The 16,118-nt window shown below is 43.0% G+C and overlaps 1 protein-coding gene across 1 annotated transcript in view; it reads left to right on the top strand.

Moving 5' to 3' along the window:
• Positions 1–5: 5 nt before the first annotated feature.
• The window catches only part of Hps5 (HPS5 biogenesis of lysosomal organelles complex 2 subunit 2), a 38,993-nt gene continuing 22,880 nt past the window's right edge, over positions 6–16,118 (top strand). The window contains exons 1-8 of the mRNA XM_032893574.1: positions 6–369; positions 4,622–4,794; positions 8,209–8,319; positions 8,406–8,470; positions 9,038–9,230; positions 10,632–10,765; positions 13,818–14,030; positions 14,428–14,499. Of these exons, the coding sequence (XP_032749465.1) occupies positions 4,687–4,794; positions 8,209–8,319; positions 8,406–8,470; positions 9,038–9,230; positions 10,632–10,765; positions 13,818–14,030; positions 14,428–14,499 (896 nt within the window). The 5' untranslated portion in view covers positions 6–369; positions 4,622–4,686. The remainder of the gene's footprint in view (positions 370–4,621; positions 4,795–8,208; positions 8,320–8,405; positions 8,471–9,037; positions 9,231–10,631; positions 10,766–13,817; positions 14,031–14,427; positions 14,500–16,118) is intronic.

The raw sequence follows: 16,118 nt of genomic DNA on the forward strand, positions 1-16,118 counted from the left end.
GCACGCGCGGGGAGGGGCGTGACCGTCACGTGACAAGGAAGTGCCGTTAACAGCGCTTTCCCGATTCCTGGCGCCTCTGGATGACGTCATCAAGGGAGGGCGGAGCGATAGTGTGTCTGAAGTTCAGGTTCCGCTGTCAAGGCATGTTGAGAGTCTGTGGAGGCTGCTAAGGAAAGCGATCACTAGTCAGTTTGCGGTTCTATGATCCTGGCTTGGAAAATCTGCTTCCTGGACTTCTCCAGAGCGACAGCTGCGGTTTACAGTTAGGGCGGTTTAAAAGTTAGTTGTGAATGACAGGAGCTTCTTGTGGTAAGGGACTTGTTCTGCTCTTTCTTCATCTCCAGCAGAACCTCCAGGGCCTAAAACACGGTAGGCACTTGGAACAATGAATGAATGAATGAATGAATGAATGAATGAATGAGTGAATGAATGTATGAGGTAGAGTTCTAATATGGAAATAAAATATTGATTTCCCTTTGCAAAATTTCTTCAATTTTTGTTACTTTGTGTCTTTCGAGTCTTTCCTTCCATACACCTTGTAGGACTCGATACACTATGGTTTGCTTTGGCTTAGTGAGCAGCAGTCACTGTCTACCACTCTTGAATTATCATAAAAAAAATCTCGGGAAGTGGAAAAAAATCACGATCTTACGTGTATTCTACTTTCATTTATTATTGGGGGAGGAGGTGGCATGGCTTTTTGTAATTGGTTCTCTCCTTGCATCTTTTTGTGAGTTCTTGGGCCCTAAGTTGTGTTACCAGGCACAGCAATAAACCATCTCTTGGGCCTTTTTTCCCCTTTTCCTTTATGTTTTCTTTCGTGTATTCTACTTTCAAGATTTCTTTTTGGGTGTGGGGAGCGTTGTGACTCTTGGGAAAACCAACCTTATAAAAAGATGGTAGATATTCACTGATTTGCCATCTTCTAAGAGGCTAGTGTTCTTTAATTTTTTTTTCCTGACAGCACACAGAAGTAACGTTTAATCTCAGCTTTTTAGAAAAGCAGAGCTTATTGGGTTAAGAATATTTAATGAACCTCATAATTAAAGCTACAGGAGTTCACATGTAGGGACAGAAAGAGGAAGGGAAGAGTTCAGGATAGGTGAATAGCAGAAGGGTAAGATGGGAGATGAAGCTTAAAAAGGAAGTAAAGATGAGATCACATTGTATGGAAAAGGAAGCTGGTTTTTTTTTGTTTGTTTGTTTTTTGTTTTAGCTACTACTAGTTAGAAGTCAGTTTTAAGTTTCCTATTGAGAATGTCAAGAGAGAGTCTTCTTCCCACAGATTTCCTGGAAGGCTGACCTTCACTGATTTATCACTCCGCACTTTAAAATCTGTGTTTCCTAGCATCTGCCCATAGCACTTTACAGAACATGGAAAAACTTTCCGCACTGAATCCTTCTGTGACCTACCAACTTGAGTTTAGGTTCCTTGGTTTAGAGTTAGAAGTGCTTTGTACCTTGACCCAAATTTGCATTTTATATTTAACCAAGGACTAAACTCCGAGGACTAATTCTCCAACTACATTCAGCACTTTTCTGTTTCTGCTGTTTGAGCTCTGCCTGCTACCCTTTCCCCTTTTCCTCCTGATAAAAGATGGCCTGGGAGTACTGGTTTTGTTTTGTTTTTTTTGTTTTGTTTTTTTTTTTCGGAACTGGGGACCGAACCCAGGGCCTTGTGCTTGCTAGGCAAGCGCTCTACCGCTGAGCTAAATCCCCAACCCCTAGTACTGGTACTTCTTTTAGGGTTTTTTTTTCCTGTGGTTTTCTTTGACTTACTGTTATCCTTTATGAGAATTTTGTGTGTGTTTGTATATGTGTGTTGTATTAGGACGTTTTTTGACTAGAATTGATTTCCGGATTTTTTTTTTTTTTTTTTTAAGATTTATTTATTTATTATATATAAGTACACTTTAGCTTTTTTCAGACACATTCAGAAGAGGGCATCAGATCTCATTATAGATGGTTGTGAGCCACCATGTGGTTGCTGGGATTTGAACTCAGAACCTCAGGAAGAGCAGTCAGTGCTCTTAACCACTGAGCCATCTCTTCAGCCCGATTTCCGGGATTCTTTTACTTATCACAGCCTCATGACTGTTACTATTATTTCACTAACTACCTCAAGAAAATAAGTGACTGAGATAAGGAGTTTTCTTGGATAAGGAGTTATTAAATATTTTGAATGTAGTCATGCTAAGTTTTTTGGCTTTTATTTTGTTTATTTTTGGCTTGTTTTAGAATACAATTCTTACAGAGGTCAAGTTATACTAAGAATACAGTACTAGCAGAGAATAAAGTTGTATTATATGTAGTATTATATGTATATAAAAAAAAAAAGTCACAGCAAAGGGCAGGGACACATTCCGTGGTAGAACACAGGCTCAGTTTATAAAGATCTTGGGTTTTATTCTCTTAATGCCACAAAAATAAGAAAAACAAACTTCCACATGTCTCTGGGCTTTACCCCTGGAAGGTGTGCTCTGAGATTAGGACTTTGCTTTGTCCTCTGTTGTTATTTCTAGAACGATGCCCAGCACATGAACGAAGCTTAGTACGTTATCTGCTGAGTGAATGTGCTTCTAAAACAGTGTCAGAAACACAAATCACAGAAAAAATAAAAACAGATGCTTCTGATTTTTTTCCATGGTATCTGTTTGCTTTAGAATTTTTAATTGTTTTTATTTTTGTGTGCATGTGTGTGGGGACACCTATGCCCATGTGCATGTGGAGGCCGAGAAGGAGATCATCACATGTCTCCCTTAATGTCCTTCCATGGCTTCTCTGTGTGTGCTGGAGAGGCAGTAAACACGGGAGCTCATGTTTATGCATCAAGCTCTTTACCCACTGTGTCATCTCCCAGACGCTGCTCCTGCTGCTGCTTCTCCTCCCCCTCTTCTTCACTCACTTGGTAGGGAGCAGAAGATTGGGAAGTTAGAATTAGGGAGTAGAAGGTTTTGAAGCTGCTTGACATTAGCTATGTGGTCAACTCCACTGTGTTCATTGCCATTGAGGGCAAGGCCCCTTTAGGGTCCATTTCTTTCAAGCTGTTTCCAGGTAAAGTTCAAAAGACGGCAGAAAACTTGCGTTCTGATCACTGAAGTGATTTGATTATGAGGGTTCCTGCTTTCACAGAATTAAACCAGGACTCGCGCCTTGAGTGATGACATCATATACCATCATGACACTTGTGACAAGTCCATCTGTGGAGTAAAATCTCATGAGGATGATGGGAATCTCAACTTGAAGCCTGTTGGTCCTAGCATCATGTTTATGGAAAATGCTGGACTGAACACCAAGTGCTTTCTTGTTTGTTATGTGCACTGCCAAGACTCATTGGATGGCATGCATATGGTTTTTGCCCATATAAAAGATGACCTGAACATCTATGAGTCTGACAAAGACCAGCAAGGTCACCAACTTCTTTTCTCCTTTTTTTCATGGAAATTGATGACATTTGACCACCCTGCCTCCCAAAAATAGTGTATTTGAGAGCAGTTGAACAGATACAATGTTTCATGTGGCATTTATTGCCTTATAGTCTTAGCTTACTCATTCCTCTTTGGTTTCTTTTGTTAAAGCCTTTATTCTTAATTAGCTAATTATTTAAAATTTATATGTATATGAATAAGTGTGAGTGCCATAGAATATGTGTGTGTAATTCAGAGAACTGTTTTTTTTTTTAAGATTTATTATATATGAGTACACTATAGCTATCTTCAGACACACCAGAAGAGGGCATCAGATTCCATTACAGATGGTTGTGAGCCACCATGTGGTTGCTGGGAATTGAACTCAGGACCTCTGGAAGAGCAATCAATGCTCTTAACCACTGAGCCATCTCTGCAGCTCCAGAGAACTTTTGTGAGTGAATTCTCCTACCAGGTGTGGTATAGGAATTAAATTTAGGTCATCTTAGACTTGACAATAGGCAAGTCTGGGCCATCTGACCAGCTCTAAAGCCCTTACTTTTTTTTTTTTTTTTTTTTTTTTTTTTTTTTTTGGAGCTGGGACCAACCTAGGGCTTTGCAGTTGCTAGGCAAGCGCTCTGCCACTGAACTAAATCCCCAACCCCAAGCCCTTACTTTTTAAGGTCCAACTCTCTGTTCTTCAGTTCTCAGTAGGTACATTCGCTCCTTTGGCGTACATAACTTTGGCTAGACTAGAGAGAAAGATCCAGAGGCTTCTTCCTGTTGAGCGTTGTACAATTGTTGGCAGATAATGAGGGTGTGATGGTGGGACTTTATCATTTGAGGGCCTTACAGAGGTTGCCTCTTACTTAAAGCTGTAGACTGATCATTTATGACACAAAGAAACACAATGGGATTGCTACTTTACCTCAGAGGAGCTTGGCCGGTTTTCCTCTAAGTCCTACTCTGTCCATTTTTCTTATGTAAATTGTTCCGTGGTACAGTGGGATAGGACTATGAAGGGACTCCTGAGAGTCAAGGAATGACACAGCGTGAATGAACCTTTGCATATAATTGGTACCTAGGTGTGTCTCCCACCCCCAACTTCCAGAGGAGGTTGTCTTTTTCTGTTGAATGTTAATATATGCTGCATAACTGATTATATTAATTGTAACATTAATATATGTTACAATTTTAAAATTGTATTTTTGCAGGCTTTTTTTCTTTTCAGAGAGAAATCCTGTGCCTATTACAGAACAATCTTCCTCTTTCTGGCTAAATGACTTCTGTGCCCGTGATACCAGAAGCCTACAGCCATGTTCTTGCAGAGTTTGAGTCCTTGGACCCGTTACTCACAGCCCTGCGGCTGGACTCCAGTCGTCTGAAGGTGAGCTTCCATTTTAAGACAGCGTCTCATGTAGCCCTTACTTTTGTTTTCACATCCGTATTTCATGTGCTCTGCCATTCTTGCCCTGCACTACTTCCTGGTTTTGTGGGCTCTTGGGGCTTCTGTCTACTGTGCCTCACATGGAAATGGCTGTGGACTCTGGGGGCTCCTGCCTGCTGTGCCTCACATGGAATTAGCTCATTCTTTATTTTGTGAATATCATTTGAATTCCTTCTCAGTTCTAGAATATGATAGTTATTACTTGTTTTCCCCCTTCTTGGTAATCTTGCTGTCTTCTCTCAAAAAGTCACACACTTCACTAGCGTTCACAGTATGAGCGAGCAGTGCCCCATTACGTTCTGGAGCAACGTGAACTCCTGCAGCTCCTGGAAGCAGAGGATTCTGATACGATCTTAGTACTTTATACTAAGGCGGAAGCTCTGTGCGAAGCACACGGTTCCCTGAACCTCAGATTCTTGGTTAAACACGGGGATGTCACAGTGAGGAATAAAGTCTTAATCAGTCACATTCACAAGTAATTTTACTTATTTATTTATTTTTGGTTTTTTGAGACAGTTTCTCTGTGTAGTCCTGACTGTACTGGAACCTGCTCTGTAGACCAGGCTGGCCTCGATCCTGAGAGATCCACCTGCCAGTGCCTCCTGAGTGCTGGGATTTAAAGTGTGTGTTACCACCACTCAGCATGGTTTTATTTCTAAACCTTTGCTGTTGCCTCAAATCACCCACCCTTCTTTCTTTTCTTTTTTCATCTTTCCTGGGTTTTTCTTCTCTTTCCTTCCCTCCTTTGCCCTTCTTCCCTACCTCTCCCTTCCTTCCTTCCTTCCTCCCTCCCTCCCTCCCTCCCTCCCTCCCTCCTTCCCTCCCTCCCTTCCTTCCTTCCTTTCTTTGTCTCACCCTATAGCCCAGACTTGTCAGAAACTCACTGTGCAGCCTAGGCTGACCCAGCTCTCAAGCTTGCATGCCCGGCTCACCTTCCTCAGTGCTGAGATCACAGGCATAAACCTGATGGCTCAATGCAGATCTCTGTTCTCTGAGAAAAAGGAAGTAATAGCTAGACTAGTGCAGTCAACAGTGGTGAAGGTCGATATTGGAAGTGTTTTCAACTGCAAGTCACAGCACACCTTACTGTCAAACACAACAGTGACTACATTAATAATGGAGTCGTGAGAATTCTGAGAGCTAGTGAGAAAACTCGAAGAAAAGAAGGCAAGAGTCTTGTGACCTCAGTTTCCTCAAAATACAGATTTATTCTTGGAATGTGTTTTCATGCTCCTCCCAGGTATAGCCTAGGTGTTACAGGATATTGAAAGTGTTTCTTGTTAGGGTGTGGCCCAGCCTTTAGCGCACAGTTTTAAACCCTTTGGCTGAATACAGACATGCCCGTAGTATACACTTTTAATCCCAAACAGTGAAGATAAAGTCAGTGTGTAAAAGGAAGCACCCATAGTTGAAAGTGATATCTAATTGAGTGTCAGACAAAGTGATGAATCAGAGAAAGATTTGACAGAATAGGATTTGTGCTATTCTGTCTCAGGAAGACGGAGGAGAGGGAAGCTACTTAAGGGAGAGACAGGCAGTATAAAAGAAGAGAGTGCAGTAAAGGATACAGTAGGGTTTGCAGAGAGCAGTGCTGTAGAGTGGAGAGGGAGAGTAGAGCAGCACGGATGGAGGGGGAGGCAGTTCTACTGGTAGAGTTTGACAGAGACAGATTGAAGAGAGAACAAGCTAGACACAGATAAAGACAGAATGAGCAAGAGAATGAGAAGGAGACGGGAGATTAGAGGAGACTGCTAGAGTTAGTTTGAGGCAGAGCAGAGCAATTCAGAGACCAAGAGAAAAGCTAGATTGAATCAGTCAGCTAGGAGAGGAGTTTGAGCCACAACAGCTGAGTTGAACCAGCCAGCCAGAGTTGAACAGTTCAGAGAGAACAAGGAAGGATAAGCTTATTCAGCAAGTCTCGGAGGCTGAAAATATTCTAGGCCTAGATTACATTGCACAGAGGCTAGAAGCTTCCAGGACTAGGCCTAGGTTAGCAGACTGAGGCAGTGAGTTTCTGAGACAACAATTACTACAGGAGAATAAAAGTACTTTTACAGACAGGAGTGAGTTTGCTGCAGCTGTTGTTACTCATATGTCTGTCTCTATGGAAACATGTTTTTCCACTTGTGGCTTGTCCTTGTGGTTGAACAGTTAACTTAGGTGATTCTTCTTAATCCTCAGAATATAAATTATCTAGTGCTCTGAATAGAGTTGGCTATTTTATGAGACTTTAGTCCTTAGTTTTAGACCCCACTCTTCCAGGTTCGTGCTGCCCACTAGAGTGTTAAACACCTTACCATAGAGGTTAATGTAGTAAGTACATTCATAATCTTACCGGACCTCAGCATTACTTGGTTTAGGGTAGTGGCCTGGTGAGGATACTGAGGACATAGGCTTCGCCATCTTTCTTCTCCCATCAGACATGTCGGCTTTTTTACAGACACAGTAATATAATATCCTGTCTACATTAGCAACTCCAGTAGGAATGAAGGGCCAAGAACAAAGGTTTGGACATTTTCTTGACTCTACCTTTCATTAGAGAAGACAACATGTCCCAAGAAGTTTCTAGCAAAGCTGAATCTGTTGGCTGGGACTGAGTCCCTTGGCCAATGCTGCCAGCAAAGGAACCTATAAAAAAAAAAATAATGAATACTTGTTTTGTTTTTTCAGCTTCTGTATTGGAAAGAAACAAAGTTGAAGAGGGTTGGGAATGGTTCTTAGTCAAGCTACTGACACATTTGGCACCGACATTGTATACAGCGTAGATACATCTTTCTCTGGTGGCTAAGGAAAGAACTGAGCAGGCTGAGGTTGTGAGAGACACAGTGGTTGTGGGATCTGCATCTGAACCCTTCCAGTCTGAATCCTTTCAGTCTCATTGTGGGTGTATGTGATGGTTCTACAGATGGAAATGATTTAAGTGAGCAAATGATAGAAGTAGCTATTGTCCCTTGGTAGTTAGTCTGTTTCCTCAGTTGTAACCAGCACTGGAATGACCTGGTCAAATTATGAAAATATGAACTGTTTAATAACTGGTTGTAACAAAGAAAAATTATACATTTATACAATTGAGCCTTTTCAGCGTTTGGAGATTCAGCTAAAAGTTTAAAAGGTGAATGTTCTTTGGCATATTTCAGTGTTCTGGGATTCTAACGGAGTGTGGTTACATTGTGTCCTTGTGGGCAGGGGAGGGGAAGGAAGCCCGCACAGACCCTCAGTGCTTACTGTTTCCAGTGCCTAGGTTATTTTTAAGTTGGGAATGCAGCTTAGGTTCTCCTGCAGGCCGGGTGGCCCGTAACTGAGGTGCATCCCCAGAGCACAGTGGATATCACAATTGTCTCCTCCTGCTCTTAGTGTTCCAGCATAGCTGTGTCTCGGAAATGGCTGGCCTTAGGCAGCACAGGAGGAGGACTCAATCTCATTCAGAAAGATGGCTGGAAGCAAAGGCTGTTTCTCTCCCACCGGGTAAGACCAAGGACATTCACCCATGTAATCAATCATTTAGAGTGAAAGAAGAATGGAATCAAACGATTCTTTGTCTGACGTTCTAGGAAGGGGCGATCTCTCAGATTGCCTGCTGCTCTCATGATGATGATTATGTTGCCGTGGCTACCAGGTGAGAAACCCTTAAAGCTGACCTTTTCCAAATGTGTGTGACACTGATGTGTGTGCTTGTCAGGATTACCAGCCATCTCGTCTCACCTAGCATTACCCAGGTGTCAGTTCTGAAAGCCACATCCTGGGACTCCAAGCCTGCTCAGTGTCCAAGTCATCTGGGAGGGGGAGTTGGTCTCCCTAGTGTTTGTGGAAAATGCTGATCTGAGGCAACAGCATCTAAAAGGCCTTAGAGACTGGGAAGAGTCGCCTCTCCCTGAGGAGCTAGTACAGGTCTGGCTGTGTCTTACTGCCCTCTGGACCTCCTCCTTTTCTTAATCTTCATGCCCAAGCCTGTACCATCTCCAGTCTTGCTGAGGGAGAGAATGGGAACAGAGAATTTTGAACACTTAGGTTTTCCTAATTTTTTGATTTGATGGCCAAAACAAGGAAGTGAACACTTTGATTTATAACTCTTTCCCCAAAGAACAAGAGTTTATACTGTATTCAATATGGCTATGAGTTTTCTTTTTTGTCATTGCCCTCAGTGTTTTTGTGGTAACTCGATTTGCTTGTTACTTGTCTACAGTCAAGGTCTTGTAGTTGTTTGGGAATTAAATCAAGAGCGTCGTGGGAAACCAGAGCGAATCCATGTGTCCTCAGAACACAAAGGCCGAAAAGTTACCGCCCTTTGTTGGGACACAGCTGTCCTGAGAGTCTTTGTAGGTGATCACGTGGGCAAAGTTTCCGCCATCAGACTCAACACTTTGAAACAAGCAAAGGTGAGGAACGCTCTAACTCCTGTGTGTCCTAAGGAGGTAACTTGTGGAGCTCTGAACGCAGGATACAGTTTTATCTGCTATATTCTCTAGAAGCCTTGGAGAATTCAACCGTTACTGACCTGCTTCAGTGTAGAGTCCTGGGAGAAGAAACATACGTGTGTTGTCTAAGTTACTCTAGTGAGCATACCAGAATATTCTGGTTTGTCCACAATGACTCACCAAAGTCATTTGATTTCTAATACAAGTTTGATTCAAAATACAAGTAAGCTGGACACGGTGCTGTGTGCCTTTAATCCCAGCCCCTGGGCGGCAGAGGCAGGCTACAGGGTGAGTTCCAGGACAGCCAGGGCTACACAGAGAAACCCTGTCTTGAAAAATCAAAAAGAGAAGTAGAAACCGTACTCAAAAGGAGAAATACTGTCGATAGGTGAAAAATTCTCCTGTATACATTATACATTAATTCATTTTTTTTTCATTTCAACTTCACAAACAGATAATTACAAACAGAACTTTGAGGCATATTTTCACAGATTTTTATTTATTTATTTATTTATTTTCTTTTTGTTTTTTTTTTTGAGACGGGGTTTCTCTTTGTAGTCCTGGATATCCTGGAAGTTTCTACATAGACCAGGCTGGCCTTGAACTCATAGAGATCCTCCTGCCTCTGTCTTCTGAGTGCTGGGATTAAAAGTGCCACCATGTCCAGCCTCACAAATTTTTTTTTTTTTTTTTTTTTTCCAGAGCTGGGGACCGAACCCAGGGCCTTGCGCTTGCTAGGCAAGCGCTCTACCACTGAGCTAAATCCCCAACCCCCAGCCTCACAAATTTTAAGTAATGGAAACTTTTATATCCTTGTAGACAGACTAAGTCCTGGCATATTTTATTTCTCATGTTTTTACATCTTTTTATTTTATTGTACATGTATGAGTATTTTATCAGATGTATTTCTCGGTTTTGCACATTTTGAAATTGGAGTTGTGGACACTTGTGAAGAACCAAGTGTGTTCTCGGAACAAGAACAACAAATGTTCTTTAACTACTGAGCCATCGCTCTAGTTTCTTATTTCTTTACATAGCCCTGCCTTTCCTGGAACTTACTATGTGACCTGGCTGGCTTCAAACAGAGGATCAGCCTGCCTCTGCCTCCCAAGTGCTGGGATTAAAGGTGTGCACTACCATGCCTGGGTTTTTTTTCAAGTTTTTGAACTTTTACTTTTTTTTTTTTTTTTTTTTTTTTTTTGATTTACCACAGCCTTGATGTCAGAGGAGTCCTCTGGCTCAGTTTGTGAGTACTGAGAGTACAAGTGTGTGCTTCCACTCCTGATGTATTCTGGCTTATTTCACCAGGTCAAGCAGAGACTGTGTGTATCGGGAATATATTTCCTTCTCACTTCCCTATAGGCAGCTGCGGCCTTTGTGATGTTTCCTGTCCAGACAATAATAACAGTCGACTCCTGTGTCGTCCAGTTAGATTATTTGGATGGAAGATTACTTGTGTCTTCACTGACTCGAACCTTCTTGTGCGACACTGAGAGGTATTCGTTAGCTGACCACAGCATTATAGAGTTTCAGACCTTTCAGGTCTAAGTTCCGCTAGTCACAGAGTCAAAATCCTTTGAGTAATTTTGTGGATGCTGATAAGATGTTGCGGTAATTATTTAAAATACCCGGGGTGGGGGATTTAGCCCAGTGGTAGGGCGCTTGCCTAGGAAGCGCAAGGCCCTGGGTTCGGTCCCCAGCTCCGGGAAAAAAAAAAAAGAAGAAAATCAAAAATACCCACACGCCCTCACTAGGCTGGCATCGCCAAGCCATCTGGCATTAGTGGGGTATGTTCATCTCAAGTACTAGTGTGGCACCATGCATGCTACCCCCAGCTACTCTCTGGCACCGTCGGTCTCTCCACCCCCATTGTTAGCCGTCCTCGCCCGGCTGTCTCTCTGCCAGCTGGAAACTTTCTGGTTCTAGCAACTCGGTAAAATCAAAACTCCAGATGCAAGCAACCAGATTTATGTATTAAATTTTCAATCCATAAAACCTCTACACAAGCAACTGATGATGATATAAACTGCCTACCTAGATAAGATAAATTGACCTATAAAATTCCATCCCTTTAGAAATATTCATAACTACCTGTGGCCGTTTAAGGCCACACGGATCTGGGTCCTCCACCTTGTTCTCCTTTCTTTCTCCTCTCTCTCCTCTTACCAAAACTCTGTCCCCCGCCCCCTTCCTCACTGTTTAATCATAGGCTCTGCCCCTTCCTATGCCAGCCCTCACCTTCATAGAGACAACAATTCACAATAAGATTTAAATGTAAGTTGATGTGACAAGAAAAGGAGACAGAGTCGTCCAGTGGATGACTAAGGCAAGCAATCAGTGGCCCCTACCCAGTGGCACCCCCTAAGTGCCATGGGAGTGCCGAGCACCTGCCTCACTGTGCAGTCAGAAAAGCTGCCCTGACTTTTGCTGTTGCTCTTTTTAAAATTTGTCGTCTCTTTAATAGCATTTTGCTAATGGCAAAATTGGGTAAGGAGTCACCAGAGGCTTTGTGAAGCTGACGAAATGGCACTAAGGTCTGAAGGGTGGAGACAGAGGTGCAGGGAATGGCAAGGGAATGTGTCAGAGGTGCTTGTGCAGTACTGAGCGGATTAGGAAATAGCTTAAATGAGCATTATCCATCTCTGGCAAAGTTCTCCAGCCACTCTCCCTACTCTGAAGTGTTCCGTGGCCATTGTTTCATGCTGGCTATGATTGGTTTGCTGGCTGCCCTATTTCTTAGATTTTGCCTTCTTTAAAAATTTGTTATGCAAGACTTCAAGCTTGCTCAAAAAAGTGAGAATTCTGCAATTAACAAGGCCTTAAGTATGCATTTCATGGGGTACAGCTAGATTGAACTGCAGTTATGTAGAACCTACTGTGGAAATAGCATGTAAAATGGTTCCCTTCTATTAGCTGCGATTCAGTTTGGGGGATTATGGACAGTATAATGACTTAAAAGTTAACACATTTTTTTTTTTTGTTTAGTTTTAACCTACATTCTACCCATCAAATAGCATACTTTAAAAATTGCAACTGCTAAACTGGGCTTGGTAGCACATACTGTAACTCCAACAATTGACACATGGAGGTAGGAGGATCAGGAATTCAAAGTTATCTTTGGCAATATGACAAGTAAGCAGCACAACAAATAAAATTATAACTTCTTATACTACTCGGTGTATTTCAAAGTCACCCCCGGGCTGGAGAGATGGCTCAGCGGTTAAGAGCACTGACCGTTCTTCCTGAGGTCCTGAGTTCAAATCCCAGCAACCACATGGTGGCTCACAACCATCTGAAATGAGATCTGATGCCCTCTTCTGGTGTGTCTGAAGACAGTTATAGTGTACTTATACATAAAAATAAATAAATAAATAAATATTCAAAGCTACCCCCAAGACAGGGTTTTCAGTGTAACCAGCCCTGACTGTCCTAGACTGGCTTTGTAGACCTACATTTGAATAAAAATACATGTATAAGCATGCCTATATATACAAAGACCGGAAACAATAAGGGGACTATTAGAGGGGAGGAAGGAACAAGCACTAGGTTTTCTGTCTTGTAGATTCTGGGATTATATATAGATGTATGTATAACAAGCATGCGTGTGCATTTGGTTCACTGCATATGCATCAGCTGACCTGATCAGAGGGTAGATGTCCAGGACATGGGGAAGGGATCTAGTAGGAGAGCAGATGAGAGAGAGGGTTGGGGAGGTGAAAGGGTGATCTTGGCAGGAAAAGGCTGATGGGGAGGTAATTGCCAGTAAAGTCCATGACAGACATGTGTCAGATGTCAGGGTGAAACCTATTATTTTGTATTCCAACTGTAAACAATTGTAAAAAGAAAGTCATCTTATAATCTCAGCATTTGGGAGGCTGAGGCAGGAGGACTGCTGAGAGGTCAAGTCATAGCCTGGCTGCATAATAAGTCCTAGGTTAGCCTGGGCTGCAGAGAGAGCCCTCTTTTGAAGCACACAAAACCAAAATTCAAACAGACAGGTAACAGAAACAGAATAAGTAAGAGGAGTTCTTCGGAAGGAACAGGCTGGCTTTACACCCTCTGTGTCCCATGAAGCTCAGTTCTCACATCTAACTATCCTGCTAAGGGAACAGGATGCCCCGACACAGAATTTCAAAAGATCCAGGAGTTTAAGAAAAGGAAGAGTTCACTGGATGTTTGAAGTGGGGCAGGGCCTTGGACACAGTTGGAAAGTAACTAAAGAATTAAGTTTACTGTGTGTAGGAAAGCAGTCAGTAAGGTTCATATGCAAATGAGTGGTTTTTAGCAGTAATGCCTCTGGATCTGAAACAGGCCTTCCTCATTGTGTGGGAGTAAACTGTAATGATGTGAGGAGCTCAGCTTCCTGTTTCAGAGTGGTTATGGGGTAACCAGCCTGGTTGAACCCTCGGTGCTGTTGTTTGCTAGTCCAGTACCGACAGCAGAAAGAGGAATGGGGCATTGTGGGTGGGGTTATATGGCCACACTGGGAGTGCTTTAACATCTCTTTTTTGTAAGTAAACCTACTTTGTCTTTGTTTCTGGAAATTAGGGAAAAGTTTTGGAAGATTGGAAATAAGGAAAGAGAAGGAGAGTTTGGGGCGTGTTTCTTCCCTGGAAGGAGTGCTGGGAGCCAGCAGCCTCTGATCTACTGTGCCCGTCCAGGCTCCAGGATGTGGGAAGTGAGCTTTGATGGGGAAGTGCTCAGTACACACCAGTTCAAGAAGCTCCTCTCAATGCCGCCCCTTCCTGTCATCGCTGCAAGGTAGCCACTGCACGGGACTTCCTGGAGACGCTGGGTTAACATCTATGGTATTGTGGGATGGTCAAGATTTGATGCTACCTTTTAAGAGTGAGGTAGACTTTTTATTAAAAGAGAGAAACCGGGGTTGGGGATTTAGCTCAGTGGTAGAGCGCTTGTGCCTAGGAAGTGCAAGGCCCTGGGTTCGGTCCCCAGCTCCGAAAAAAAAGAACTAAAAAAAAAAAAAGAGAGAGAAACCAGAACAGTCCTTGAACAACTGTCTTTCTTGTGCCTAGAGTGACTTGAATAAGGGGAGATGCATTTAGGTGCTTGAGTTTATCAAGTTGACCCTTTTTCTGTATCGCAGAAGGTATGCTTTTAGGTTGTGATTAAATCGTGAGCAGGTGTGTTTTCCTTCTAGCTCGGAGCCTCAGTATGATCACGCAGTTGGGTCCTCCCAGTCTTTGTCGTTCCCCAAACTCTTGCATTTTAGGTAAGTGTCTCCTTTGCCCCTTTTTCTTTTTTCAGAGACCATTTGCATTTATATTTAGTTTTCTACTTTTGTTGTTTGCTTTTCAAGAGGGGGGTCTCTCTTTGTAGCCCTGGCTGTCCTGGAACTCATTTTGTAGACCAAGCTGGCCTCAAACTCAGAGATCCACCTGCCTCTGCTTCCTGAGGGCTAGGATTAGTGGTGTGCACCACCACCACCTGGCTTGTGTTTCAATTTTAAAAAATGGTGCTAGAGTTTGAATACAGGGCCTTGTGTAGCTAAGTTATTTCTCTACCCCTAAGCTAAACTCCAGAGGTCAGCTTAAAAATTTTGTTGTTGCTGTTGCTGCTGCTGCTGCTGCTGCTGGGAATCAAACTGGGAGTCTTACGCATGCTCAGTAAGCAGTCTGCCACTGAGCTGAACCCCAAGACAGAATCTTACTATGTTGCTCAGGCTAACCTTAAATTCTTGGGAACAAATGATCCTTTCTCAGTCTCCCAAGTAGCTGGGACTATTTTCAACCTTAAGCATGTGTGTGTGTGAGTGTAAAACATCTTTTTTTTAAAAAAAGATTTATTCATTTATTATATATAAGTACACTGTCGCTATCATCAGACTCACCAGAAGAGGGCATCAGATCCCATTACAGATGGTTGTGAGCCACCATGTGGTTGCTGGGAATTGAACTCAGGACCTCTGGAAGAGTAGTCGGGTGCTCTTAACCGCTGAGCCATCTCTCCAGCCCCTGTAAAACACATCTTTAAAATTTTTATCTTGTCTTATTTTACGCGTCAGAATGTTTTGCCTGCACATATGTCTGTACACCATTTGCATATCTGGTGCCAGAGGGCATCAGGCCTCCTGGAGCTGGAGTTACAGACATCTGTGAGCCAGCTCGTAGGCACTAGGAATCGAACCGAGGTCTTCTGGAAGAGCTGTTGGTGCTTTTAACCACTGAGCTGTACCTCTAGCCTCATGACCAGCTGTAAAGGTTGATTTTATGTTAAGTTACCTTTGGGATGTTTGGAGATGACTGCGTTGATACAGCACTCAGTAATAAGAGAAACAGAGATCTCTTTCCAAACCACTAGGAGAGTTTCTAATGTCAGGGAGTGATCTGGCCGCTAACACTCGCTGGTAAAGATTCTCGTGCTACCTGGTGGGGTGCTGAGGTGATCTGGTCTGTCAGTGTTGGCATGCACGACATACACAGTTGTGGAGCCTGTTCTTGGAGGCTCAGTGGAACTTCAGCTCTCTGTCTTTTAGGTCCTCCGACAAGTAACTTGCATGAAAGGTCTACCCCAGGCTGGCTCCGCTCATTCTCCCTTAGGGGTTAGCTCACCTCTCTGCGCTCTTGCAGAGTCGATGCTGAGTGGTTGTCAGCTGCTTGTCCTGCCTGGGGGCAGGGATTGGCTTGAGCTCCACTTTACAGTGAGGAATTATTTAGTAGCTCTTCTGCTAGCTAATGTAACTGACTGAGAACTCGGAGAGTGACAGTGGTGGTTACAGGTGCCTTGCATTGTGGCCACCGACTGGGCCTTTTCAAGGGGTAACCAACTTCTAAAATATAGTAAAGATGTTAACTTCTTTCCCCCAAAGGTTAAAATAATAATACTCATATC

Source organism: Rattus rattus, chromosome 2 (genome assembly GCF_011064425.1).
Source record: "Rattus rattus isolate New Zealand chromosome 2, Rrattus_CSIRO_v1, whole genome shotgun sequence".
Taxonomy (NCBI): domain Eukaryota; kingdom Metazoa; phylum Chordata; class Mammalia; order Rodentia; family Muridae; genus Rattus; species Rattus rattus.